This window comes from Sus scrofa, chromosome 6, assembly GCF_054392235.1.
Source record: "Sus scrofa isolate SSC_HxYL_T2T_F1_AM1 chromosome 6, Sscrofa_HxYL_maternal_Yorkshire_Landrace_v2.0, whole genome shotgun sequence".
Taxonomy (NCBI): domain Eukaryota; kingdom Metazoa; phylum Chordata; class Mammalia; order Artiodactyla; family Suidae; genus Sus; species Sus scrofa.
In genome coordinates this window covers 55,257,117-55,283,982 of record NC_139388.1, presented here as the reverse complement: position 1 = coordinate 55,283,982, position 26,866 = coordinate 55,257,117, and the positions used below count along the sequence as shown (strand labels likewise).

General features: G+C 52.9%; 2 protein-coding genes across 3 annotated transcripts; both read right to left on the bottom strand.

Moving 5' to 3' along the window:
- Window positions 1-3,241: 3,241 nt before the first annotated feature.
- On the bottom strand, window positions 3,242-9,560 carry CEACAM16 (CEA cell adhesion molecule 16, tectorial membrane component). 2 transcript variants are annotated; one of them, XM_021097551.2, is made up of 6 exons: window positions 9,230-9,560; window positions 8,630-8,905; window positions 7,289-7,567; window positions 4,864-5,190; window positions 3,590-3,661; window positions 3,242-3,466 (listed from the first exon to the last, which is right to left on the bottom strand). In XM_021097551.2, the coding sequence occupies exons 2-5, from the start codon at window positions 8,880-8,882 to the stop codon at window positions 3,597-3,599; spliced, it is 924 nt and encodes a 307-aa protein (XP_020953210.2). In that variant the 5' UTR covers window positions 8,883-8,905; window positions 9,230-9,560; the 3' UTR covers window positions 3,242-3,466; window positions 3,590-3,596. The 2 variants fall into 2 exon arrangements, with proteins under 2 accessions (XP_020953210.2, XP_084817281.1); XM_084961155.1 differs by lacking the exon at window positions 3,590-3,661 and having other exon boundaries at window positions 9,230-9,357.
- Window positions 9,129-14,618, bottom strand: LOC146402385 (uncharacterized). Its single transcript, XM_084959101.1, has 4 exons — window positions 14,547-14,618; window positions 10,808-10,918; window positions 10,115-10,145; window positions 9,129-9,673 (listed from the first exon to the last, which is right to left on the bottom strand). Exons 1-4 carry the CDS (start codon window positions 14,616-14,618, stop codon window positions 9,129-9,131), a joined length of 759 nt encoding a protein of 252 aa, XP_084815227.1.
- Between the last annotated feature and the right edge of the window lie 12,248 nt (window positions 14,619-26,866).

Below are 26,866 nucleotides of genomic sequence, written 5' to 3'. Positions count from 1 at the left end.
GCCACAGCAACGTGGGATCTGAGCCGCATCTGCGACCTACACGGCAATGCTGGATCCTTAACCCACTGAGCAAGGCCAGGGATCGAACTTGCAACCTCATGGTTCCTAGTTGGATTTGTTAACCACTGCACTACAACAGGAACTCCTCTTTCCTGGACTGTTAAAGAGCGGATTGGACTGCCTGGAGGATTCAGTCCAGGAGCCCAGCCAGGCGTAGGGAGACAGGAGACGTGGATGTGGTCCTGGCGACATGTGAGCCTCCACACTGTGAGGATGTGGGATCTGGCCTGACCTAGAAAACTGAGCTGCCATGCCCTCCCCTACTCCAGCTCCTCCTGCCAGTGCATCCTGCATTACACAATGCAAGCCCCTGCGGAACACAACTCCACTTTCCCAAATCCTTGCTGCTGTGGCTGGGGCTCTCTCCTCTTAGGCTTAGATAAGAAAGGCCATTTTGACTAGATTAGGAGGTAGGAGTTCCAAGGTTGGTCTTGGCAGAGCCTGCCAGCTGCCCACCTGGGATCCATCCTTCCTGTCATCCTTGAGAGCAGGACCCTGGTGTTCTTTGGGGCAGCCATAGACCCAGGGAAAAGACTACATGTCCCAGCTTCCCTTGCAGCAAAGGTGGCCACATGACTAAGATCTGGCCAATCAAATGTAAGTGGAAGTTGTAGAATGGCACTTCGGGTAAGATTCCTTAAAAAGAGCACCACCATAATTGGGCATGGGGCTATTTTTACCCTTTGTCCCTTTCTTTCTGCTTCCTGCATGGAATATGGATGAGGCAGCTGTGGCTCCAGCAGCCATCTTGGACTATGAGAGGATCAAGAGAATGGAAGCCACAAGCTAAGAATGATGGAGCAGAAAGACAGAATAAGCTGTGTCCCTAATGATGCTGAGGAGCCACCATCCCAGCTCTGAACAATCTGCTTATGGTCATCTTTTATGTGAGAGAGAAATAATCTTCTAGTCACGTAAGCTACTTTTAGACGTACCAGTTTCTCTTTTATATATTAGTGTCCTCTTTTTGCTGTTTGTGTTATTTCCAGTCTCTCTTATTAGCCACTGAAGAAAAATTCTGATCTATGTGACTCTTGTGTGAATTTGGAGGGGTGGGGGCAGCATGGACACTAGTTCCCATTTTGGGGCTGGATAGTATCATTTGGGTTAAGAGTATGGGCTCAAATCCATCCTCACTTCCCTAGCAGTGTCATTGCCAGAAGCTTCATATCAGAGAACGCTGATTTAGCTGATAGCTTTCAAACTCCATGGAGCTCTCTTGGTGCCGACTCAGGTGGGGCAGAGTCAGTGGACAGAACGTGTAGCTCTCTCCTTCCTTCATTGGCCAGAATTGATCACATGGCCACCTCTAGCTGCAAAGCTGTCTGGGAAAGTGAGTTCCTGTGGTTTTCAGCTTCTTTTATGGGAGGCAGTGCCCGCCATTGTGAGAGAGGAGAGGGGAGTGGCTGCTGGGGAACTATCCAAATTGTCTTACCTCAATATATATATTTATTGAGCACCTAACCTGGCACAGATCCTCTACTTCAATCAGAACAGTTTCTCTTTTACTTTATTTTTATTTTTTTATTTATTCTTTTGGTCTTTTTAGGGCTGCTCTGCAGCATATGGAGGTTCCCAGGCTAGAGGTCCAGTTGGAGCTGCAGCTGCTGGCCTACACCACAGCCAGAGCAATGCGGGATCCTTAACCCACTGAGCGAGGCCAGGGATCGAACCCGAGTCCTCATGGACTGAGCCACAATGGGAACTCCTCATTTACTTTATGTATTAGCCTTGTCTTGTTTGTCTATTTTATTTCATTGGTGTTTTCAAAGAACTACTTTAGGTCTTATTGACTAACTCTATCTTTGATTTTATTATTTCATCCATTTCTGTTTTTATCTTTCTTAATTTCTTCCCCCTGCCCCCTTTTTTTTGGCTTATTCCATGGACTTCTAGATTCTTGAGTGGCAACCTTATTTTGCTCATTTTCAAGCTTGTTTCTTTTTAGTACTCTCGATGTATTTCAGCATTGAAGACTATCATTCCCCCTCCACGTGTAGCTTTGGTCATATCCCACAGTTTCTATATATGATGTTTTCACTATCATTTGATTCTGATGGGTGTTTTGCATTTTAATGGTCTTTGTAATCTAAGCATTATGTAGATTTAAGGATTTTTTCCCCCCAAAATGTGTTGAAATTTGTTATGTAGGGGGGAGAGGGCTATAGCTTTTGAATTGATATCTACTTTTATTGCATTGCTCTCTTAAACAATATATTGACCTCCCATGTAAGCCTGTATTTGAAGAAAGGGCTCTGAGGCGAATAAAATGGTGTGGAATATTCTAGTCTACCCTAAGTCCACACTTTTTTACTGATGGACAAATTGAGAGTCTAGCGAATCCACAGTCAATGCAGGATTCAAAACTGGATTTTATAACCCTCATTCTGTGTATCTTTCACCTCTACCAACTCAACACAGCATCCCTAGAAAGGCTCTGTCTTGAAAGTATCTGGGAGATCTCTCTACAGGACCTTTCTGTCCCTGCCCAAATCTCTCTACCCTCAAGCCTAGAACCTGCTATCACTGCTTCGGACTATGACCAGGCCTCTCTGAAGTGGGCATCTTGGCTCGGTGGGGCCTGTGGCTCAGACCCTACTAATGAGAGGAGTCAGAAGACACATTCCCGTTGGTTCCCACTTCCCTGCTCTCCACCGCTCAGCTGCACCCCTGCCCCATTTGCATTCATTTCTGCGCAGGGGCTTTTTCTGTGTTTAGAGGAGGAGGGAGGTATTTTTAGGACCGTGCAGGTGATGTTTGAGAGGTATCTGGAATGGGAGGGACACTGGAGGACCCGAAAGGGCATCTTGGTTAAGTGGATGAGGACCAGAGGTGTGGAAATTTGGTCCTTCCTTGTCCTGTGCACAAGCAGCTTTGCATCAGGCCCTGGGTTAAGGAGGGAGGCTCAGCGCAGGAAAAGCTCACGTCTGTGGCTGCTTCGTGCCACGGCAGGGGCAGTCTTTGGCCGATTGGGAAGCAGCATCCTCAGATATAACCCGGGGAGATGTGGGAAGGACCTGAGGCCCTGATATCAAGTGGTGGGGGCTTGGAGCCTTGTGATCTGTCATCCCTGTGCAGGCATGCACCCAGCGCGACAATGATCTTGAGTGGGAAAAGAAGCAAGCGTGGCCACCAGGGCTGGTAGGGTTGGCAGTGGTGGAAGGAGAGGCTGACACATGCGTGTGTTAACCAGGATGTTTATAGCCTCTGTGGCTCTCTGACAGCTTAGTGAAGGAGTGGGGCCCCAGTGGCTCTAACTCTAGGGTGGAAGCAGGAGAAGAGTGCACCATGGCCCGGCATCCTTGCTGGAAGCGAGGGGTCCTCCACTCAGGGGGCGGAGATGAGGAGGGGGGCTCGAAGCGCTCATCTCTCTGGATGTCTCCAGGGTCACGGTGCTACTCCAGGGCTGTGGGGAAGGATGGGGCACAGGGGCAGAGGAGGCTGTCAGGGAAGTAGGGGGCCAGGTCCCCAGCGCCCCCGCGCCTCCTGCTCCCCTGCCCAGCCCTGGCCTCCCGGCGGCCCCTCCCACCCCATGCTCAGCCTGTGCCAGGTTCAGGTTCAGGAAGGTGGCGTTGGTCCTTGTGCGAGGAAGGGAGGTTGACTGCGAGAAGAGAGACAGGGTGAAAAGGAATTCTGAGGCCTCATCGGGGGTGGCCTACTGTCCTTGACCAGCATTCTCCCCCCAAGAGCGACCTGGAAAACTAGAGTCTGATGAGTGCATAGATGGAGGGTGCTGAGGGGTGTTGCGGGTACTGGATTTCCTGACTTGGGAAGCTTCAAGTCCGAGTCGGGGGTCACTGTCTTTGATTCAGGGATCTGGCTTCTGAGACTGCCTCGTCTGATGGGGGCGGCAAGACTCTAGATTGGGGAATGACCCAGTCCACAGTGTCTGACAGCTCTTGGTCCGAAGGATAAAACATGGCCCCGCCTCAGGGACTCGGCTTCTCAGACCTCTGGGGATGTTCAGTCTGATGGAGGAGACAAGGGCCCTGCCTCTGGGAGCTCCCAGGCTGATGGGGAGACATGGACCCTGCCTCTGGGGGCTCCCAGTCTGATGGAGGAGACAAGGGCCCTGCCTCTGGGAGCTCCCAGGCTGATGGGGAGACATGAGCCCTGCCTCTGGGGGCTCCCAGTCTGATGGAGGAGACAAGGGCCCTGCCTCTGGGAGCTCCCAGGCTGATGGGGAGACACAGGCCCTGCCTCTGGGAGCTCCCAGTCTGATGGAGGAGACATCATTCCTGACCACTGGGAGTTTCCACTGTGAAGAGGAAATACAATTCCCGTCACCTAGGAATCTCCATCCTGAAGGAGGAGACGGTCCCTATTTCAGTTTGAGAGAGACATTTGCGCTCTGAGGGTGAACATTCTGCTCTCACTGTTACTGAACCCAAAGCACGGACCATGATCCCCACTGTCTAGGAGGGAGGCAACCTCAGCCCCAACCCTCGCTCTGTGCCCCCATCTGATGGGAGAGGCACACGCCCACCGTTAGCCTGCTCCCCTGGTGTGGAGGTAGAGGCAACAGCTCCCGGGCTGTATGATCCACTCGTCTGCAGGAAAGAAGGATGCCTGCCCTTCACACTGCATCCCATACTTTGAAACCTTTCGTCTGCCGTGCCTCTTGGAGAAGAGAGAAAGCCTGGAAGCCCTGTTTAGCACTTCCAGTCAGATGGAGGAAGCCTCTCTACCCCTGGTCTAGGTCGTCTGTTTGACAGAAGAGGCAAGAGCTCCATGGGGGGAGTCCCACGTCAGACGGAGGAGGCAAAGCCCTTTTGGGGACCCCTCCCCCTCCCGCACACTCACGGGCCACCTGCAGCTCCACTTCCAGCGTCTCAGTCTTGCCCTGCAGCGTGACGGTCTTGAGCGTGTAGCGGCCTGCGTCCGTGAGGTTCAGCTTCTGTACCAGCAGCGAGCAGTTGGGGAAGCCCACCTCCCGGCCTGTGTGCGCAGGGCCTGCGATCCAGTTCCCCGAAGGCAGCTGGCTAAGCAGTCGGTTGGGCTCCGCAGCAGGCCCCCGGTACCAGGCGTAGACCAGCAGGTCCTTGGGGTAGCCCTGTACGGTCAGCGTCACGTCCTGGCCCTCCATCGGCCTGGTTGGCACGGGCACAATTGTTACGGCGACAGCTGCCGCTGGGGAGAGAGTGAGGGGCGCTGGGTCAGCTGGGCCAGCGTGGGGCAGAGCATGCCCTGCCCACCCGCAGCCAGCTCCTCCGCGCCTCCCCAACTGGTTGGCCCTCCTCGTGCGGGATGCCAGGAGGGAGACAGAGGGAGGAGGTGATGTGCGTGGCAGTGGAGCTGGATTTGGAGTCCCGGAAGGGCCTGCCGGCTGCCGGGGAGCCCTGTCTTCCCCCCTCAGGTTGGGAGATGCAGCGGGTGGAGGCCGACTCTTCCCCCGTGAGACTAGGAATTTCCAGCCTCTGGGGGGATCTCTCCCATTAAACTGGAAGACCCTAGGGAATCAAGTCATGTCTCCTCCATCAGACGGCAAATTCTTAAAAGTGTAGGGGCTGTGTTTCCATCAAACTGGAAATTTTCAGAACATGGGGGCCACGTCTCCCCCATCAGATTGTTGGGAGCCGTGTCCTCCAGGTCATGTCTCTTCTGTCAGACCGAGAGACCGCAGAATGTAGGGGCTATAATTTCCCATCAGACTGAAAGATTCCAGAGGCGGGGAGGTCATGTCTCCTCCATCAGATTGGAAATTTTGGATTTTTTTTATTGGGCTGAGTCTTTCCGGTCAGGGTGGGGGACCCCAGAAATTGAATGGGGGCATCTACCCATCAGACTGGAAATTCCTAGAGAGTGGGGGGGGCCTGTACTCCCCCATCAGATTGGGAGTACTCCAAAGGTGGGAACTGTGTCTCCCCCATCAGACTAGGAATTCTTAAAAAAAAAAAAAAAAAAAAAAAGGCCATGTGTCCTCAAGGCCATGTCTCCCCATCAGACCCATCAGAATACAAAATGTGGACTGTGTCTCCTCCATCTGATCGGAAGCTCGCTGAGGGGGGCTGTCATGTCTCCTTCATCCCTGCTCCAATGGAGGGACTTGCCCTTTCTCTCTGACTGGCAGCTCCTTGAATTGGGAGCCCTGCTTCCCTGTTCTAAGAGCATCTCTCCAAGGGCAGAGGTCATGTCTCCTCCATCAGATCGAAGTCTCCCCCAGGTGGGGGAAGGGTAGTGTCTCCCTTTCCTCTGTCTCGCCCCTGCACCTGCCACAGGGTTGCTGACAATTCAGGAAGCCCTGGGGGGCGCTGCACCCACTCCCTGCACATACCTGCACACCTTGGACAACCCCCATCTTGACCTGCACAGACAGGGCTCTGGGCAGCGCCTGAGATCATCTGGTCCACCCCCTGTCTCTGGCCCAGGCCAGCTGCCAAGGCCGGGGTGGGATGGGGCAGGAGATACAGTTACCTCTGGGGATGCCATTTCTGCTTGGGGTGAAAGGGTATCCACCCTTTGGATGAGACCCAGCCTGTCAGTAGGAGGGAGGGACTGTTCCCACTGTCCCCGGGGGGATGGTGGTCACTTGGGAAGGAACCAAGGGCAGAATGAATGAGGCCCTAGTGTTCAAAGCCACCATCCCAGGGGATGAGAAAACGTCCCTTGAGGATCCTGATGGCTCTGAGAACACCAGCTGTGTCTGCACTGCCCCTGCCACCAGGTTGTTTAAGGACAGAGGCAAGCCAGTGCCTCCCTCGCTGTGTTTTTCCATCAGCCAACAATTGGCTGTGATTTTCCGAGAGGCTCGTGCGCGTGTGCCTGGTATGCGCATGCGCACGCCCGTATCTGGGCCGGGTCACTGCAGGACTGCGTTGGCTGCGCCGAGGTTCAGCTGTCTGTGGGGGCAGGGAGTGGGTCCCGCGCGGAGCAGCTGTGACAGACTGAGATTAGAAGAGGGGCACCCGCACGAAGGGACAGCTGAATGTCTCCCCACGCTGCCGCTGCACAGCGTGGGACACGCCCCGTATCTCACTCTGCCATCCCTCAGGGACGAGAGCCTAGGGCGTCGTTTGCTTTCTGGGTGACAGAGCGTCAACCACCTCCTTCTGTCCCTTGGATGGGGGGGCGGTCCACCTGACAGGTCCCTTTGTCCCCCGAATGGGTGGAGAACCTCTCCCTTTGCAATCATCTCTTGGGCACACACACGGCAGCCCTCCTGGTGGGGGGAGCAGGCCGACTGGGGCTTCGCGGGGAGGGGGTGGAGGTCGGGCTGGGGGCGACTCACCGGAAAGTTTGACCACCACTGAGGCGGATCCAGAAAGCAGAGTCTTGGGGTTCTTAGCGATACACGTGTACGTGCCCTCCTGGGCCGCTGTCATGCTGCTGATGTTGAGGTGGTCCTGGCCGTTCCTTAAGGCCCGCCCGTTGAAGGCCCACACGTACTCGGGCTCCGGGCAAGACCGGGCCGCGCACCACAGCGTGAGTGACGTGTTGAAGTCGACTTTGATGGTGCAGCCCGTGCGGGTGGTGGAATCCTGGAGGATGGCCACGCGCTCTGGGCCAACTGTGAGAGCGGGAGGGAAGGAAAGGCGGCCGTGGAGGGAGAGGGCCGTGGGGGTGGGCGCCCCGCTTACTCCCCACCAAGCTGGGGCCCCTGGCGGGCGTGGGGGGGGGGTGTCTCTGGAGGGAACCAGAGCCCAGGCCTTTCCGAATCCCACATGGATCTCTAGCTTGCTCTAAGATCTGGACACTCACTTCCCCTCTCGGGGAATTTCAGTTTTCTCTTCTGCAAAAAGAGGGTGTTGGGCCAGACAACAGTGCAAGATATTTTTGAAATCTGTGGCTCCATGAAAAAAAAAAAAAAAAAAAAAAGAAGTCTAAACGATTGGTTTCTGATAAGCCATTCTAAGAGTCTAGAATTCTAGGGCTCCAAAAGCAGGTATTTCTATATTCTAGGATTCTAAGTTTTCTAGAAATCTATGTTTCTAAGATTTTAGAATTAGATTCTGAGTCTAAGGATCTCTGCTTCTAGAGGTTCTAGGATTTCCAGAGTCTAGAATTCAGTGCTTCTTAAATCCAGAGGCTCCTGGTTGTAGGATTCTAGGTTCTAAGTTTGTCTATGTCCCCGACCCTCGGGTACCTCAGTGCTTGCTTTTCTCTGGATGCCACACTGCATATCTGCTGCCCCTGGGAATGACTCTGTGCCTTGGTTATGTTTTTGATTTTATTTCCCCTCCCGTTCTACCACTGACATCCCCCCTCCCTCTCAAAACCAACCAGTCCTGGAGGTATCGATTCAAAGGGAAAAATTATTCAATATCAAAGGTGGTCTTTCTGCTTTAGGAGATAGGTCAAGTGCATCTTCATCTTTTTTTTGGCCATGCCCATGGCATGTGGAAGTTCCTGGGCTGGAGCTCGAACCCATGCCACAGCAGGGTTCTTAACCCGCTGAGCCTCCAGGGAACTCCTGCGTCAAGTGCATTTTAAGGGGGATCCCTGGTTTCTAACCCCAGCTGGCCTACTGATTCACTGTGTACCCTTGGGTGCCCTCTCCTGGCCTCAGTTTCCCCATCTATGAGGTTGGGGCACTGGGTGTCTCTGGCAGGGCCGGGCCAGGGGGACTCACAGTACACGGTCAGGTTGATGGGCTTGCTGCGGCTGACACTGACCGGGTTCCAGACCTCACACTGGTAGGCTCCGGCCTCCTCCCTCCGGACACCGTGCCGGATCAGGACCCGGCCGTCGGGGGACAGGCCAAGGCGGACGGAGATGGGCAGGGCGTCACCGTTGAAGAACCAGCGGACCTCAGCAGGGCTGGGGCTGCTGCATGTCAGGTGCAGGGTGTCCCGGTGCTCCACCAGTGCTGTGCTATTGGCCATGATCACAGGCTGGGCCAGGATCTCTGTGGGGCAAAAGACAGAGGGGGAGGGGGCAGGGCACCCCCTGCTCCCAGAGTCTCCCTGTCCCCAGGCAAGGGGCATGGCTGGATCCCGGCAGTGCCTCTGAGCCCCCAGCCAGAGAAGAAAGGATGGCCTGGGAGGCAGGTCTAATCCTGGAGGCCATCTGGGAGGAGGTGAGCATTTTAATGTTATTTTAGGTCTTTTTAAAAATGGTTTTAATATTTTTTAGAGTTTTGTTTGTTTGTTTGTTTGTTTTTTTAAAGAAAGATTGAGAAGGAGATGGGAAGTTCCAGCTGGGGTAGAGGGGGCTCCAGGGGGTGTCTCACCATAGACCTGCAAGTGTCCGTAGCCCACCTCCGTCTGAAATTGCCTGTTGAGAGTCTGCAGGATGTAGGTGCCCGAGTGCCGGGGCAGGACGCCCTGGATGTCCAGGCCGCCGTCAGGGCGCACAGCCTCCCGCCCCGTATGGGCCGGGCCGGGGGTCTCGTCGCCTGTGCTTACGATGTAGCTGGCCACCAGGTAAGACAGGCTGAGCGTGGGCCCCGCGTACCAGTTGTAGGCAAGCAGCTCCCCCGAAAGCCCCTGGACGGCCAGGGTGATGTTGTCCCCCTCGGCTGGCCGGGTGGGCTCGGGGGTGATGGTGATCTCGGCCCCCGTGCTCAGGAAGGCAGCTGAGGAAGAGGAGCCAGAGGCTGGGATGAGGCGGGGGCTTGATGGCTCAGGAGGAGACTCGGGCTCCTGGCGCCTGTGTTCCTGCTCTGCAGTAAGTGCTCAGTCACGGTTAGCGGGTCTCAGCCCCGGGGCAGGGGGCTGTGTTCTGAGGATTGAATCCGAGGTGTTGCACTAAGGCTGTAGCCCGAGGCCTTGCGCAGAGCCAGCTCGCAGCTCACGCTGAGCCTTTGGGACCTCAGATGTGACCCAAGGGTTTTCCCCTCTGCTGTGAGAGTCACCAGGCCCACGCTTACCAGATCAGGCTGCCTCATCCAGCCCCTGCCTCCCCCCATTCCCTCCGGGTCCAGGGCTCTTCCTCTGCCTCCCCAGGCCCCATCACAGCAGAAAGTCAGGACGTGATTAATCCACCCCACCCCTCTGTTCTTAACCCAACAGATAAGCCCCAAACCCGATGAGCTGGTCGGGGCTGCCTGGGTTTGAATCGTGTGCAGTTGCCTGGACTAGGGCGCCGTGGCAGTTCTCACGTAAGAAGTACTTACATGCCTGGCCTGGTTTCTGGTACTTTCCATGCTGATAGAGCATGGCTGAGAGGGAGGGCCCTGCGTCTAGGGCTCAGCCCTGCCGCGTCCCGGCTGTGTGACCCCAGCCAGTGACTTCACCTCTCTGAGCCTCAGATTTCTGGTCTATGAAGTGGGGGTCATGGGTGGGCCTCCTTAGGGTGCTTGTGAGTACACAGAAAGCATCTAGAACAGCTCCAGGGGCCAAGCAAGTGCTGGTAAATGCTGCTCATAATGACCTTCCAGTGAGCCTGGGCATTAGGCCCATTTCATAGACGAGGAAACTGAGGCTGAGATGAGGAAGGCAACTGCCCAAACCATATCCTGGGGGGGAGGGGGTGGGCAGAACTCAACTCTAGTTAAGGCTTCCATAGCTCGGTGAGGGTCTGCCTCACGACTGTAGGCATGAGCGCAGCCCCCTCGCCCCAGCTCACCCCCCAGGGTTAAAGTCCTCCAAGCCCACCCCGAAAACCTCTCTGGGTGATGGTCCCCAGCCCACCCCATGCTGGTGACTCTGGAGGGGGCCAACTCTGAGCCGTCCGGCCACGAGCACGCTGGATTTCTGACTCACACCTTCCCTCCCTTGGCGGGGCTCCCCTCCCTTGCCCGAGGCCAGGGGGGCTGAGGCTCTGGGGGGGCCGTTCTCGCTCACCACTGAGGAGAAGCCAGCTGTACCCGGTCAGCACCATCTTTCACCCCAAACCCGGTTCTTGGAGACAGCGGCGTTGGCGGCCCAGGGCTCCGGAGCCCTTCCTGGTTGGGGTCTGGCTCCAACTGGCGCCGGACCTGGGAGGGTTTGGTGGTTTGGAGCCGGGGGAGATCACCTGAATTTGGAGGGATCGAGTCACCAAGGATCTGGGGCCCCGTTTGGGTACCAGAACGGGTGTGGCGGGCATGGGCCAGGGGCCACGACCTGGCCAGGCCTCCTGGGGCACTGCCTAACCTCCTTTCTGCCGAGGGCCCGGGTTTGGTACCAGGAGAAGAACCAGGTCACCAGGGAGGGGGGAGGAGGGGCAGGGGAAGATTTTAGGGCACTTCTTACCCAGGGCCCAGGCCCTGGTGTCCCTGCCGAGCTGGGGGTCACCAAAGGATTAAACCCCCGCAGCAGTGACTACCGTTGTCCCAGCCTCCATGCCAGGGACGACCTTCAGGTGTCATCTCAGTGGATGCCCTGTGCTGTGAGCGCTGTCAGAATCCCCACTGGCAGCTGGGGAAACTGAGGTACCGCATTAGGGCTCTGACTTGCCCAAGTTCCTGCAGGGAGGACCCCTGCCGGTTTCCAAAACCACACTGGGAGGGAGGGAGGCTGGGTGGATGCATACTTTCCCCGGGGCTCTGCTTCTTCCTTCCTTCCTTCCTTCCTTCCTTCCTTCTTTCTTTTTGTCTTTTTAGGGCTGCACCTGTGGGATATGGAGGTTCCCAGGCTAGGGGTTGAATCAGAGCTACAGCTGCTGCCTATGCCACAGCCACAGCAATGTGGGAGCCAAGTCGCATCTGCAACCTACACCACAGCTCATGGCAACGCCAGATTCTTAACCCACTGAGCAGGCTAGGGATTGAACCCACGTCCTCATGGATCCTAGTTGGGTTCGTTACTGCTGAGCCACCACAGGAACTCCCCCTGGGTCTCTGCTTCTTGTCAGCCTCCTACGTGTTGCTGAGCAATCCACATTCTCTCCCTTCTCCTCACGAGGTCTTGTCCTTTCTGTCTGTCAAATAGGCATAGGCACAGACTTTGGGGCCAGGGCGAGTCCAGTTTTGACCTTGACTCTGGACTTAGCAGAAATGGGGCCGGGGACAGCCCCACTTCCTGAGCCTCCACTGACTGCCTGAAAAGACAGGGATGGTGCAGCCCCTACTCAGGATTGTTGAGAGCAGTTAGCACGTTAGATACTTAACCAGCGTCTGCCAGAGTCGGGTCCCAAACACGAGGTGCAATTGGTGTTACTGGACTCAGTGGACGTAGCTCTGTGTCTCTGTTGCCCTGGGCTAGTTATGGAGTCTGCCAGGCCTTAGTTTCCTTTCTTTTCTTTTTTAAATTTAATTAGCTTATTTTATTTTATTTTTATTAATGAGGCTGTACCTGTGGCATATGGAGGTTCCCAGGCTAGGGGTCCAATCAGAGCTGCAGCTGCCAGCCTACACCACAGCCACAGCAACACCAGATCTGAGCCGCATCTGCAACCTACGCCACAGCTCACCTACACCACAGCTCATGGCAACGCTGGATCCTTAACCACTGAGTGAGGCCAGGGATCGAACCCTCAATCTCATGGTTCCTAGTCAGGTTCATTATCGCTGAGCCATAACAGGAACTCCAATTTATTTATTTATTTTACCTTTTTTTTTTTTAAGTTTTATCGTAGTGTAGTTAATTTACACGGCTGTGATCATTTCTGCTGTACAACAGAGTGACCCAGTCATACATATACTCACATCCATTCTCTCTCAGATTCTTTTCTTTTCTTTTTTTTTGTTTGTCATTTTGCCTTTTCTAGGGCTGCTCCCACGGCATATGGAGGTTCCCAGGCTAGGGGTCGAATCGGAGCTGTAGCTGCTCTGGCCTACGTCAGAGCCACAGCAACGCGGGATCCGAGCCACGTCTGCGGCCTACACCACAGCTCATGGCAATGCCGGATCGTTAACCCACTGAGCAAAGGCAGGGATCGAACCCGCAACCTCATGGTTCCTAGTCGGATTCGTTAACCACTGCGCCACGATGGGAACTCCTCTCTCAGATTCTTTTCCCACGTCGATTATCACAGAACACTGGGGAGCGTTCTCTGTGCCGGTCAGCCTGTTGGGCCTCAGTTTCCTGAGCTGTAAAATGGGAGTGGTGATGGTATGCACTGCGTGGGCCGTTGTAAGGATTAAATGAGTGAATTCTGGCGACGTACTTACACTGCCGCCTGGCATGGAGCAAAGGCTTAAGAAATCACTCATGAATTTACTCTACAAATATTTGATGAGCATCAGTTGTCTGCCAGGCACTGTTCTAGGGGCTGGTAAATAAAATCCCTGTTCTCGTGGGGCTGATAAACAAATAAAACATAAAGTCTGTTCCATGTTGGGTGGAGGTTAAGTGCTGGGGGGCAAGATAAAGCCAGGAAGCGGGTGCGCGGTTTGGGAACTGAGGGCAGAGGCCAGGGTCTCCGGGAAGGTAATGCCGGGCAGAGGCCACGCTGCCTCCAAGGGAAGAGCATTCCTGACAAATGTGTTGTTATCGCTCTCTTGATGGCTTCAGCGTCCTGGTGCCTCCGAGGCCCCACCATCCTGCTTCTGGGCAGGGGCTGTACCTGTGGTTCCTCTGTCCTGGTTTGCCCCTGGGGCGCCGCCAGGCACCACGTCCTGAGCTGCCCTGGTGGGGCGGGGCTGTGACTTGGGCGAGAGGGGTGGGTGCGGCCAGGTGAGTTGTGGGTGACCTGGCGCTTTCTGCTTCCCCCACCTCTCCTGTGACCTCACCTCACCCTTCTCTGTCCCGGCCCAGCCCTCTCCCCTGAGCCCCGGGCCCTCGTCCCCGTGGCATCCAGGATGCCTACCCTCAGATGGCCCTGGCATGTCTGTCGCTCACCCCGTCCCAAACTGACCTGGGCATCTTCCCCCAGACCTGCTCCCCCGCCCCTTCCCCATCATCCTCTTATCAGGGATGGCGCCACCATCCATCTGTCACTGGGACAGAGAGACGGGGCCTTGTTCCTGACGGCCAATCTCCCCTCCCCCTGCATTCCACACTCCTTCATCCCTGCCTCTTAAATATCTCTTCCGTGTGCACTTTTGTCTCGCTCCCTGTGGCCCCTGCCCTGGTCCAGGCACCCCCCCCACCCCTCCCCCATCCCTTGTCTGGTTTTCCCTCCCCAATCCCCTCCTGGCCTCTAGCCCTGGTTTGGCCCCATCTTGGTGCTTAGAACCTGCTATGGCTGCCCAGCGCCCTGGGGAGAAAGCCCAGCTCCTCACTGCAGCCCACCAGGCCCTGCATGGCCTGGCCCTGCCCACCTGACCGGTCTCATAGAGCACCCTTTCCTTCTGGAAACTCTCTGCTCCAGTTTTGCTGCCTCATCTTGCTCTCTCCTCCTAGCACATCCCTGCTTCCTCTCCTCTGTTTCATTGCTTAGCCAATAACTCCTCCTCCAGGAAGCCGTCCTGGACTTTGGTGTGCCCTGAATCCCCAGTCCCAGCCCTGACCACCCTGGGTCCTCACTCTCCGAGGGGGAGGGGACCCTGTTTCTTCAAATGGACCATGAGTCATGGGAGGGCGGGACCAGGGCTGTCATGGTCACCACCATGTCCCCAGCACTGCCCAGCACAGGATCGGGTACAAAGCAGAGGCTCAGAGAGTGTTTGTGGAACCGGACACCGGGTGTGGATGACACAGAGACAGGAATCTCCAGGGAGGCCAGGGTTTCAGGTGACTTGCCTTCTGGCTGAGGAGAAAGAGGAGGCTCCGAGTCTTGGAGGCAGGTCCCGGCTTTTGTCCCACCTCCGCCATGGCTCCCTACCACCCGCAGCATCACACCCACCTTTCTCTGCTGTCTTTGCCCTTCCCTATCTGCTCCCAGCCCCTACCTTCCCAGCCCCTGTGCTGGTGCTTCCCCAGACATGAGCCTGAATTTTTTTTGTCTTTTTGCCTTTGCTGGAGCCACTCCCGTGGCATATGGAGCTTCCCAGGCTAGGGGTCTAATCAGAGCTATAGCTGCTGGCCTACGCCAGAGCCACAGAAACGCGGGATCCGAGCCGCATCTGTGACCTACACCACAGCTCACAGCAACACCGGATCCTTAACCCACTGAGCAAGGCCAGGGATAGAACCTGCAACCTCATGGTTCCTGGTCGGATTCGTTAACCACTAAGCCACGACGGGAGCTCCATGAGCCTGAATTTTTGACCCAGTTGAGGGCTGCAGTTTCCTTTGCATCTACTATGTGCTAGGCGCAGAGCCAGGCAGAAAGTAAACCTGATGACCCTGGGCAGGGGCCTTTGCCTGTCTAGGAAGTGGGTGGTGGCCGCTCAGGACACTAACCTCCCTGGGATTCCTCCAAGGGAGAGGGACAGCAGGTGCACGGAGGGCTCGGTGCTAAGCACAGGGTATGTGGGCGCCATTGTTCACCTTTCGCCAACCTTCTAGTGAGCATCTACCACGTGCCAGGCACTGTTCTAGGTGCTGGGTTACAGGCACACATTGGACGGACCGAAATCCTTGCCTCACAGAGCTGACCTTTTTTGGGGGGAGATAGTTGACAAACATGAACAGGTATAAGATATCAGGTGGAGATAATGCTAGAGAAAGAAAGAAAGGAGGGGAGGGGATGGACGTATGTGGGGCACTGGTTTCTGTAGGGCAGAGAGAAGGTGTTTTAGGAGGTGACAATGAAGTAGAGACTCAGTGAGGGAGCTGTGCTGAATCTGGGGGAAAAGCATTCCAGGCAGAGGGAACAGCATGGGCAAAGGCCCTGAGGCAGGAGTGTTTTGGGGAGTGTGGAGTGTGGCTGGAGCAGAGCGTGCAAGGGCAGAGAGGGAAAAGGGGTGGATCCTGCAGGCCTGTGGGCCACAGGGGGACTTTGGCTTTTATTCTGAGATGGGAGCCCTGGGAGCGTTGTGAGCAGAGGAGGGATGGGAGCTGACTTAGGTGGTACTAAGATCTGCTGGCTGTGTGTGGGGAACAGACTCGGGGAGGTGAGGGCAGGTGCTGGGAGGCAGTGAGGTGACTGCAGCAGTGTAATGTGATAGCCGCTTCCATTAGCTTGTTGGCCTTCAGATGAGCTGTCAGTGAAAAGTACACACCAAAGTGGTGATCATTTTGTGATGTGCAGAAGTGCTGAATCACTGGGCTGTGCACCTGGAACTAACAATGTTGCAGGTCCAGCCCCTCCAACCAAAAGAAGAGAAAGGACATGTCATCCGAGTACCCTAAGCAGTTCTGCAGTGAACACTCTTTTACATTGTTGTATTGATGCAAACATGAATTACTGATTACTTAAATGTATGATAAAATTTGGGGGAGAGGATGAGGAAGGAGAGGTGGAGGTATTAAATCTTCATCTTTTATAACACCTATAAATTTATTTTTATTTATTCATTTATTTAGCTGTGCCTGTGGCATGTGGAAGTTCCTGGGCCAGGGACGGAACTCGTGCCACAGCAGTGACCATGCTGGATCCTAACCCACTGAGCCTCCAGGGAACTCCTATATATATATATATATATATATCTTTTTTTTTTTTTTTTTTGGTCTTTTTGCCTTTTCTGGGGCTGCTCCCGCGGCATATGGAGGTTCCCAGGCTAGGGGTCTAATCGGACTGTAGCCACTGGCCTACACCACAGCCACGGCAACGCCGGATCCTTAACCCACTGAGCAAGGCCAGGGATCAAACCTGCAACCTCATGGTTCCTCATCGGATTCGTTAACTACTGCATCACAACGGAACTCCTCCTATACATTTAAAAATCATTTTTTCCTTGTCTTTCTATTGTATCTATAGGAGATGATAGATTCAACTATCCCGCTGTGATACTCATTTCACAATGCATGTACATTAAACCATCATACTGTACACCTTAAACTTACGACAGTGATGTATGTCAATGATTACTTTTCTTTCTTTTTACTTTTTTCTTTTTTTGATAGGCAAGAAATAGATTTCTTTCTTTCTTTCTTTATGTCTTTTTTTTAGAGCCGCACCCAAAGCATATGGAGGTTCCCAAGCTAGGGGTTCGAATTGGAGCTGTAGCCTATGCCACAGCCACTGCAACGCCAGATCTGAGCCGCATCTGCGACCTACACCACAGCTCATGGCAACGCTGGATCCTTAACTCACTGAGTAAGGCCAGGGATCGAACCCGTGTCTTCATGGACACTAGTCAGATTCATTTCCGCTGAGCCACGATGGGAATACCAAGAAATGGGTTTATTAAGATAGGATGCCTGTGAGAGATGCAGGTAGGCAACAAGGCTCTGCCTGTCAATAATTTCTTAAGAAAACTGAAACAAAAGAATCTGAAGGTGAATAGAAAAAACACACACGCCAAATACTGAAGAGTTACTGCAGACACATGCACACACACGGAATGCAAAATAGACCGCTTTTTATATTGAGTCCAGATTGTTTTTTTTTTTTTTTGGCTTTTGTCTTTTGTTGTTGTTGTTGTTGCTATTTCTTGGGCCGCTCCCGCAGCATATGGAGGTTCCCAGGCTAGGGGTTGAATCGGAGCTGTAGCCACCGGCCTACGCCAGAGCCACAGCAACGCAGGATCCGAGCCGCGTCTGCAACCTACACCACAGCCCACGGCAACGCCGGATCGTTAACCCACTGAGCAAGGGCAGGGACCGAACCTCATGGTTCCTAGTCGGATTCGTTAACCACTGCGCCACGATGGGAACTCCTGAGTCCAGATTGAAATGATAACATTTTGCCCATGCTAGATAGAATAAATTCAGTTCACCTGTTTTACTTTTCTCTGTGTGATACTAGAACATTTAAAAATGTATATGTGGGAGTGCCTGCTGTGGCACAACAGGACTGGTGGCGTCTCTGCAGTGCCAGGACACGGGCTTGATCCCTAGCTGGGCATGGTGGGTTAAAGGCTCCAGCATTGCCACAGCTGCGGCTTAGGTAGCAACTGTGGCTTGGATCTGATCCCTGGCCCAGGAACTCCATATGCTGCTTTGCAGCCAAAAAAGGGAGAAAAAAAAAGAATACTAAAGATTGAAAAAAAAAAAAGCATACATGGCTCACATCATATCTATAGGTTGGCCCTGGACCAGGGAGAAGGTGCAGGTGGCCCAGGAACTCCATATGCTGCTTTGCAGCCAAAAAAGGGAGAAAAAAAAAGAATACTAAAGATTGAAAAAAAAAAAAGCATACATGGCTCACATCATATCTATAGGTTGGCCCTGGACCAGGGAGGGTAGAAGTGCTCAGATCATTGATATATTTTATTAACGATACATTATTCATTTTGACCTTATTGGCTTTACCGGTTGCCTCAGCCAGCATCATCTGCCCTCCCCGCAGACCCATTTTGCCGACAAAGAAACTGAGGCTCAGGACCACAGCCTCAGGAGATTGGAGTGGGTAGGTCTTTATCTTCTTGGCACCACCAGCCAGCTGGGGACAAGGTTCTCTGACCTTGTTTTGCCAGCTCTCTTCCCCAACCCCGGCCCTCTTATCTCACCAGCTGCGTCATTAGTTCCCTGGGGAGGCAGAGGCCACCTGCGGCCTCCTCTTTCAGGCTCCTCGCTGAGACCCCGCCCACTACCCTCTTCATATTTGTTGGATGGATCCTGTGACCTGGGTGCTGCTTGCTTAGCTTGGCTGAAACAGGTTTCTGGACCCCCCTCTCCTCCCCGCTTATCACTCCGGGGCAAGGCTGAGGGTGCTATAATATTTGCTCAGGGATCTGACGCCAGGTGTGGCTTCCTGTTCCAGCCAGGCAAGGTCTGGGCTTGGTCCTGGGGAGGCTGGACTCGGAGAAAGGGCCCTATGTCCCCTTAGTTTCTCACCCTCAAAAGAAGCCCCAGGCTCCCACGTAGGAGGGGACGGCAGATTGGAGGGGTGAGCCTCGGACTTCGCACAGGCTGTTCCCTTTGCCTGGATAGTCCGACCTTTCCCTCACCCCATCCTCCTCATGCCTCATTCACCTGGGTTTTTCCAAGTCATTCAGTCATTTAACAAATATTTACTGAATGCTGACTATCTGCCGGGCTGTGTTGGGGATACAGGCAACATCCCTTTCCTTGCGGAACTAAATCCTATTGGAGGGAGATGAGCAATAATCAAAAAACTGATAGCATATTGTGTTGGGTGGTGATAAGCGCTATAAAAATATGAAATAGGGCAAGAGGACAGGGAGTGGCAGGGGTTGCTCTTTTGGTAGGGAGGTCAGGGAGGGCCTTTCCTAGGTGACATTTGAGCTGAGATCTGAAGGAGGCAACAGAGGGCGACTGTGACTAACTATGTGGGGAAAGAGTGTTTTGGGGTTGAAGTCTCAGCAAGTGCAAAGGCCCTGAGGCAGGATGGTCTCAGATGAGTGTGAGGATGGCGGCAAGGAGGTTGGTGTGGCTAGAGCTGAGGGAGGGGGACAGTGGGACAAGCCGGTTATAGAAGGAGCAGGGGAGGGGTTCCCTGGTGGCTCAGCAGCTTAAGGATCTGGCATTGTCACTGCTGTGGCATGGGTTCGATCCCTGGCCCGGGAACTTCTGTGTGCCTTGGGTATGGCCACAACAAAATTTTTTTTTTGGTCTTTTTTTAGGGCCACACCCACGGCATATGGAGGTTCCCAGGCTAGGGATCGATTTGGAACTGTGGCTGCCGGCCTACACCACAGCCACAGCAATGTCAGATCCAAGCTGAGTCTGGGACCTACACTGCAGCTCATAGCCATGCTGGATCCTTAACCCACTGAGTGAGGCCAGGGATCGAACCTTCATCCTCATGGATGCTAGTCAGATTCGTTTCCACAGAGCCACGAAGGGAACACCTGTGTGGAAATTTTTAAAAAATGGTTCAATATCTTGAAATGTTTGCCTCTCCAGTGGAACCGTTTCCTCACACGAATCTTCCATGGAGCCCCAGGCCTCCAGCAGATAAAAATACCTCTGTCTCTACTCAACCCCCTCCCCCGGGGATGGGAACAAGCCTGCACCCCCATCAAAGGTGTGGGGGGTGGTGAGGGAGCTTTTACAGCTCTCAAGGGCAGGCTACTCGCATCATCGGGACCCCCCCCCCCCCCGCCGCCCCCCGCCCCGGCGGACTGTTTTAGAGTGCAATGCCCTTTTGCATACAAAGGGGTTGAATTTGGGAGAAAAGGGTTTTCCCCATGAATCATAATCCGTCTTGGTCAAGCCCAGCCCGCTTCCTTCCCCGCGCAGCCACTTCCTCATTTGTAGAACGAGGAGCCACAGCCCTGAGAATCTAGAGGTGCCCCAGGGCCTCATGGGAAGGGGGTGTGGGGTGGGCAGCGACCCCTAGTGGGCAGAGCTTGGGTGGCGAGAACCAAGGAGCCCCACGGTCCCCGTCCCAGCCATGGACAATGGTCTCTTCCTAATTGGACCAAACCCTGAACCTAGTGCCTGAAATTCCCCCCTCAGCCACACTTCACACCTCCTTTGGATTAAGCGCCGCCCTGTCTGTGGTGTCCTCTGCTTAGACACACAGACCCTGAGACGTTAGTGGGTGAGTGAGTTACATCCCAGTCCTTCCTCCTTTTGGACTGAAATATGCAGAGGATAAAGCTTGCATGTTAGAAAGACGTTGGTTCCATTCCCAGTTTGACCCTTTACAGCCTGTGTGGCCTAAACCTTCTTAGCCTCCGTTTCCACATCAGTAAAATAGGGGTTGGATTTCCACTGTGGCTCAGCGGGTTAAGGATCAGACGTTGTCACTGCTGTGGCTCTGGTTCCAGCTGTGGTGTAGGTTCGAGCCCTGGCCTGGTAACTTCCACATGCTGAGGGTGTGGCCAAAAAAAAAAAAAAAAAAAAAGGCGGGGGGTAATCATAGGACGTACCTCACAAAAATGTCTTGAGGATAAAATAAGTAAAGCCCCTGAGAGTAGGGGCTGGTCTGGTTTATCTTCATGTCTCTGGTGCCCAGCTGAGTCATTTAGCAGAGCTTGGTGTAAAATAGTTGCTCAATAAACGTTTGTCAAGGAATGAATGGAGATGCTGGGCATAGGAAGGGAAGGATGTAGATAATGAGAATCCGTGTGTGTTCACGTATTCCACTCGCATTCCTGGAGCCCCTGCCCCAGGCCTGCTCCAGACAGGCAGAGCTATAACCCACTGGGTGACTGAGGCAGCCCTGGCTGTGCCTTACAGGGGCTCATGGTCCAGCAGGGAACTAAACCCACCTCCAGACAGTGATGACCCAGAGTGGGCAGGGTCAGGGTGGATATGGATATGAACTCAGAGAGGGGACCTGACCTAGCTTGGGAGGCAGAGAAGACTTCCTGCAGGATGAGGTGTCTGAGCTGAGACTGGAAATGAGCAGGGGCAGGGCAGGTAGTGTGGAGGGTTGTGGCTGCAGACATACTTCGGGCAGAGGGAAGAGACTCTGCAAAATTCTGCAAGAAGTTCAGTCTCTGGGATCATAGACCACAGGATAGGAGTGAAGGGAAGGGATCTGAGAGGTAAGGCTGAGAGGCTCATAGGAGCCAGGCTTCACAGGTAGTTAGTTGAAGGCCGTGGTGAGGAGACAGTTTTAGGGACACTGGGGAGCCGTGGATGGTTCTGAGCAGGGAAGGGCAGTGTGCTTTGGGCTTTAGAAACACCCCTTAGGTCGTCATGTGTGGGGAGCATGGGGGAGGACAGGAGACCAGGTAAGAGGCTGGGGAGGTGAGGGGAGAAACAGCAGCCTGGCTCAGGGCTGGGCTGTAGAGAGGAGGGAAGGCCCAGCTCAGGAGACAAGGGGTCAGGATCTGGTGCCTGCCCCATTAATATCAAGAGAGGGAGGCGCCCATGTTTCGGGACGTGGGCAGCCGTGCTCTCTGGGCACCCGGAAGGCTAAAAGAAGGGACAGAGGCTGCTGGCTGGTGGATGTGGGGGCACCACGCAGCGGTCGCTTGTCCGTGGGTCTGCGTGGCCCTCTGCTGCCCCCTACTGGCTCCACATTGACTCGCACCCTGTCTGCAAGTCTGACAACCAGGAATCCCAACCCCAATCCCAACCCCAGTCCCAACGAGGGACAAAGGAGGAGATTTCTTGGGCTGGGTGACCACGCTGCATGATGCACTTACCTTCACTGTCCTCAATCCCACACTCCTGACCCAGGTCTCCAGCTGTCTTCTCCTGCTAACACACTGAACTGAACTCAAGCCTGTCCTCCCAGACCTTCCCTTTTCTTTCTGTCTTTCTGTCTTGCTCCCTCTTTCTTTCAACAGTTGTTGAGATATCATTCACATACCATACAATTCACCCATTTATAGTGCACAGCTCAACATTTTATTATGTTCGTAGGATTGTGCAACCATCATGATCACCAATGTTAGAACATTCCCATCACCCCCAAAAGAAAGCCTGTCCCTGTTAGCAGTCATCACTACCCACACCATCTCCCTCTCAGCCCCTGGCAAACACTGATCTGCTTTCTGTCTTTTTGAATTTGCCTATTCTGGGACATTTCATATGAGTGGAATCATATAATGTGTAGTCTTTTGTGTCTGGCTTCTTTCACTAAGCCTCATGTTCACAAGGTTCATCCATGCTGTAGCTGGATCAGATTTCATTCCTTTCTGTGGTTGAATACTATTTCGTGGTGTGGGTAGATCATTCATCTGCTGAAGGACATTTGGGTTGTCTTCACTTTTTGGCTATTATAGATAATGCTTCTATGAACATTTGTGAACTAGTTTTTGGGTGGACTGTGTCTTCATTTCTCGCAAATCTGGCACTTTGGCAGCTTGAATGGCACCACTGCCCCCACCCTCCATCGGCAAACCAGGCTCCTGGGGGCATCCCTCACTTCATGACTCCAGCTTCCTCAGCACCTGCTTCATTCTCCCCCATAGCATCATTTTCCCTCAGGATCTCACATTTGATGCTGTTCATTGTCAGCTCACTGAGGGCAGGGATCTCTGTGTGCTTTGTTCACAGATGTATTCAGAGCCTGGAACAGTTGCACACAGCAGGTGATCAATAAATGTTTATTGAATCGATGAATGAACAAAGGATTGATAATGCCCTTCTTCCTCATCCCCCACATCCAATCCAGGACAGTATTCTATCAATGTTTCATTCTAAATATCTTTGGGCTCTGAGCACTTCTCCCCCAACCACCTGTACTAACCCAGCATTTGTGAATGAATGAATGAATCATTGAATGAATAGATGGGGGAGGGCAGGCCCACCTGGGAATCTCTCTTGGGAAAGCACAGTGGTTGGGAGTGTGGGCTCTGGTGTGAATCTTGATGGGGTATTGACTGGGCTGTTGACACATATTTTGGTTCTCCCTATTCTGGGTATGTGGTTGGATTGCACCTGCCCAGCCCTCTTGACATGAGCTTGTGTCTTGTGACTTGCTTTGGCCAATGAAATGTGAGTAGGAGGGTCTCTTCCCAGTGGAAACCTTTAATGGGCTATGCATGCTTTGCCTGGTGCCCTCCTTTCCCCTGTGTAGTGACAGGTCCTGTCAGCCTGGTTCCTGAATAATGGCACGTGAAGCAGAGCTCTCCTGACCCTTGTCATGACTGCCTACCTGAGATGAACAGGTAGCATGAGCAAGAATGAGCCTTTTGATGCTCTAAGCCATGGAGAGTATGGGGCTGCTTGTTACTACAGCATAACTCAGCTCATCCTGACTGCCACATTGGCCTTTCCTTTTTTTTTTTTTAATTTTAATTTTTATTTATTTAATTTTTATTTTTTCTCAATGAATTTTATTATATTTATAATTGTACAACAATCATCACAACCAAATTTTATAGCATTTCCATCCCAAATGCATCCTCAATGCATCTCCCCACCCCCCAACCTGTCTCCTTTGGTAACCATACGCTTTCCAAAGTCTGTAAGTCAGTATCTGTTTTGCAAAGAAGTTTGTTGTGTCCTTTTTTTAGATTCCACATGTAAGTGATAGCATATGACATTGGTGTCTCACCGTCTGACTGACTTCACTTAGCATGGTAATTTCTAGATCCATCCATGTTGCTGCAAATGCTGTTATTTCTTTCCTTTTAATGGCTGAGTAATATTCCATTGTGTATACCACGTCTTCTTTATCCACTCCTCTGTCGATGGACATTTGAGTTGTTTCCATGTCTTGGCTATTGTATAGAGTGCTGCAATGAACCTTGGAGTACATGTGTCTTTTCTAGTCATGGTTTTCTCTGGGTAGATGCCCAGGAGTGGGATTGCCAGATCAAACAGTAATTCTATTTTTAGTTTTCTGAGAAACACACTGGCCTTTCCTTATCCTTGATGTGTGAGGCAGTCACTTCACCACTCTGAGTTTTGATTTCTCTATCTGCAAAATGGAAATATAATAGTCCCAGCCTCCTGAGGCTACTCTGAGCATTTAAGAAATTCAGACATGCAGAGGCATAAAGTCCAGGCTTCCTTCCCTGCTGCTATTGTTATTATCATTATATTTAAATCTGGTTTTGTCGTGGTGAAGGAAGAAGGAATGGTACCCCATTCCTTAGGGCTGTAGTAGGAGTCTATATGAGTTGTCTAGGGTGGCTATGACAAAATGCCACAGACCTGGTAGCTTAAACAACAGTTATTTTCCTACAGTGCTGGAGACTGAAAGTCCAAGATCAAGGTGTCAGCAGGCTTGGTTTCTCCTGAGGCCTCTCTCCTTGGCTGGCAGGTGGCTGCCTCCTTGTTATGACTTCACATGGTTCTTTTCTTCATGCATATGCGTCCCTCATATCTCCTCCTCTTCATGTAAGGACACTGGTCCTATTGGAATAGGGCCCCTTCCTAGGACCTCGTTTAACCCTAATTATCTCTTTAAAGGCTCTCCCTCCAAATAAGTCGCACTGGGGGTTAGAGCTCCACTTGAATTTTGGGGGACACAATTCATTGCATTACAAAGCTAATACCCAGTGAGCTAGAATGCACGCAGCCAGGCTCAGAGAACTGACCCTTGGAAATACTGCCATCTTGGATGGGGGGCTGTGTTAATTAGGATTTACAGGGAGATAGGTGTAACAAAATCTCTAAGTAATGGTGGCTTAAAAAAAGAGAGAAGAGCATTCCTCTCTCAGGTAACCTTCTAATCTGGCTGGTAGCTCTGTCCACATCACTGTCCTGGCCTAGGTTCTTTCTAACCTGGCTCTGAGCTGCCCTTGTCTGTGTGATCCCAGATTCCCACCACATCTTTTCTGCAGCCAAAGAGAAGATGAACCAAGAAAAAGGGAGATGTTTTCTCTTTACGGGCATGACCTGAGGAGTGTGTATTTCACTTCCATTCACATCCATTGGCCTGAAATTAATCACATGGCCACACCTAGCTGCAAGGGAAGCTGGGAAATATAGTTTTTTATGCTCAGCAGCCGTATGCTTGGTTAAGAATGCTATTCCTGGAGAAGAGAACAGATATTGGAGGTTGTTTTTTTTTTCTTATAGTGATTTTTATTTTTTCCATTTTAGCTGATTAACAGTGTTCTGTCAATTTTCTGCTGCACAGCAAGGTGACCCAGTCACACATACATTCTTTTTTCTCACATTATCATGCTCCATCACAAGTGACCAGACACAGTTGCCAGTCTTAGAGTTTAATAAGCTGTTGCTGGTATGAATGAGAGGAAGGCAAGTGTGTGGGTTCTCCTCATCCAGGGTTGGGATGAAGAGTCTCCCCCTAGCCCACACTCGGAAACTCAGCAGGGCCTTGTGGGGCTCCTGGGCACGAAAGCCTTTCTGTGTCCCCCAGCTCGTATTTGTAGGAAATAGGCCTCATTTAGCCTCCATGACCTTCCTGAGTTCCAAAGGGCAGGTTCTAACAGTTGCCAATCAGAGAAGAAAGGGGGTGCAGAGACAAGGGAGGAGTAGTCAAGAAACAATAGTGCAGGAGTGCCCGTTGTGGCACAGCGGAAATGAATCTGACTAGGAACCAAGAGGTTGCGGGTTCAATCCCTGGCCTTGCTCAGTGGGTTAAAGGATCCGGCATTACTATGAGTTGTGGTGTAGGTCGCAGACTGGCTTGGATCCCACGTGGCTGTGGCTGTGGTATAGGCCAGCAGCTGTAGCTCCAATTGGACCCCTGGCCTGGGAACCTCCATATGCTGCAGGTGCAGCATATGGGGCAGGGTCCTGGTTCCCCATCATGGGAGACACATCATAACATCTTTGAATTCTTCTGCAGAACCAAAACTCCTAACACATGGAAGCTGTTCATGACTTGATGAAGCCCCTTTTCGTTCCAGGACCCCCAGAACCCGTCCCGGGGCCACTACACACCAGCTTTGAAGAAGAATGCAAGCTTGCGTCTCCCCTGATCTGCATCTGTGGCCCTATTTTCCATTCTCAAAACCATAAAACCACCTCCTCTTCTCTCCCAAGGGAGGGCACAGTCTCTAGGGCATTAGCCAACTGTGACCTCCTTTGCCTGGCTCAGCAAAAAAAATGGACTCATTTCTCCATCCCAAACTCGGCCTCTGTGTTTCTATTCAGCACTGGTGGACAGAGGCAAGTTTTGGCAACAGCCTAGCAGCCATTGCCCGGGTGAGCCCTGCCCGCCTGCTGACCTGCTTGACCTCGTCAGCATGCAGGAGATCAGAGGTCCAGGCACTGGGTGTCCTGAGAGGTCTGGAGCTGGAGAAGTCTCTCAAAGGGAGTATTTGCATACTGAGTCAGCAGCGGAACGGGCAACTTCCCTTCCTGAGAATTCTTCCTCATCCTCTGTATTAATTTCCCATGGCCACTATAACAAATTGGCATCAGCGTCGTGCCTTAAAACAGCAAGGATTTATTCCCTTACCATTGGGAATGCCGCAAGTCCAACACGGGCCTAGATCAAGGCATCAGCAGGGCTGTTGCCTTCTGGAACTTCCAGGGGAGGATCTGTTTTTCTTGCCTTTTCCAACTTCTAGAGGCTTCTGCTGGGGGCTCCTTTCCAGTTTCAAAACCAGCAAGGGACCCTGGAGTCTTTCCCATTCTGACGCTGTGCTGCCTTTGGCTTTTGGCCCCTTCTTCCATCTTCAAAACAAGTCACTCCAATCTCTGCTTCCCTCGTCATCGCAGCTTCTCTGATTCTTGCTCCTTCTGTCTCTCTCTCTTTTCAGAGCCGCACCTGCAGCATATGG

Bases quoted from the DNA above. Each gene is read 5' to 3' on its own strand.
- CEACAM16 (XM_021097551.2), bottom strand. From the start codon at position 8,882: ATGGCCAATAGCACAGCACTGGTGGAGCACCGGGACACCCTGCACCTG. The intron at 7,568-8,629 runs GTGAGTCCCCCT...CCGCTCTCACAG, and splicing joins CATCAACCTGACCGTGTACT to TTGGCCCAGAGCGCGTGGCC. The intron at 3,662-4,863 runs GTGAGTGTGCGG...CTCTTCTCGCAG, and splicing joins AGTGGAGCTGCAGGTGGCCC to TCAACCTCCCTTCCTCGCAC.
- LOC146402385 (XM_084959101.1), bottom strand. From the start codon at position 14,618: ATGGCGGAGGTGGGACAAAAGCCGGGACCTGCCTCCAAGACTCGGAGC. The intron at 10,919-14,546 runs GCAAGTCACCTG...AAACCCTCCCAG, and splicing joins TCTTTCTCCTCAGCCAGAAG to GTCCGGCGCCAGTTGGAGCC. The intron at 10,146-10,807 runs GTACAGCTGGCT...ATGCTCTATCAG, and splicing joins TGAAAGATGGTGCTGACCGG to CATGGAAAGTACCAGAAACC.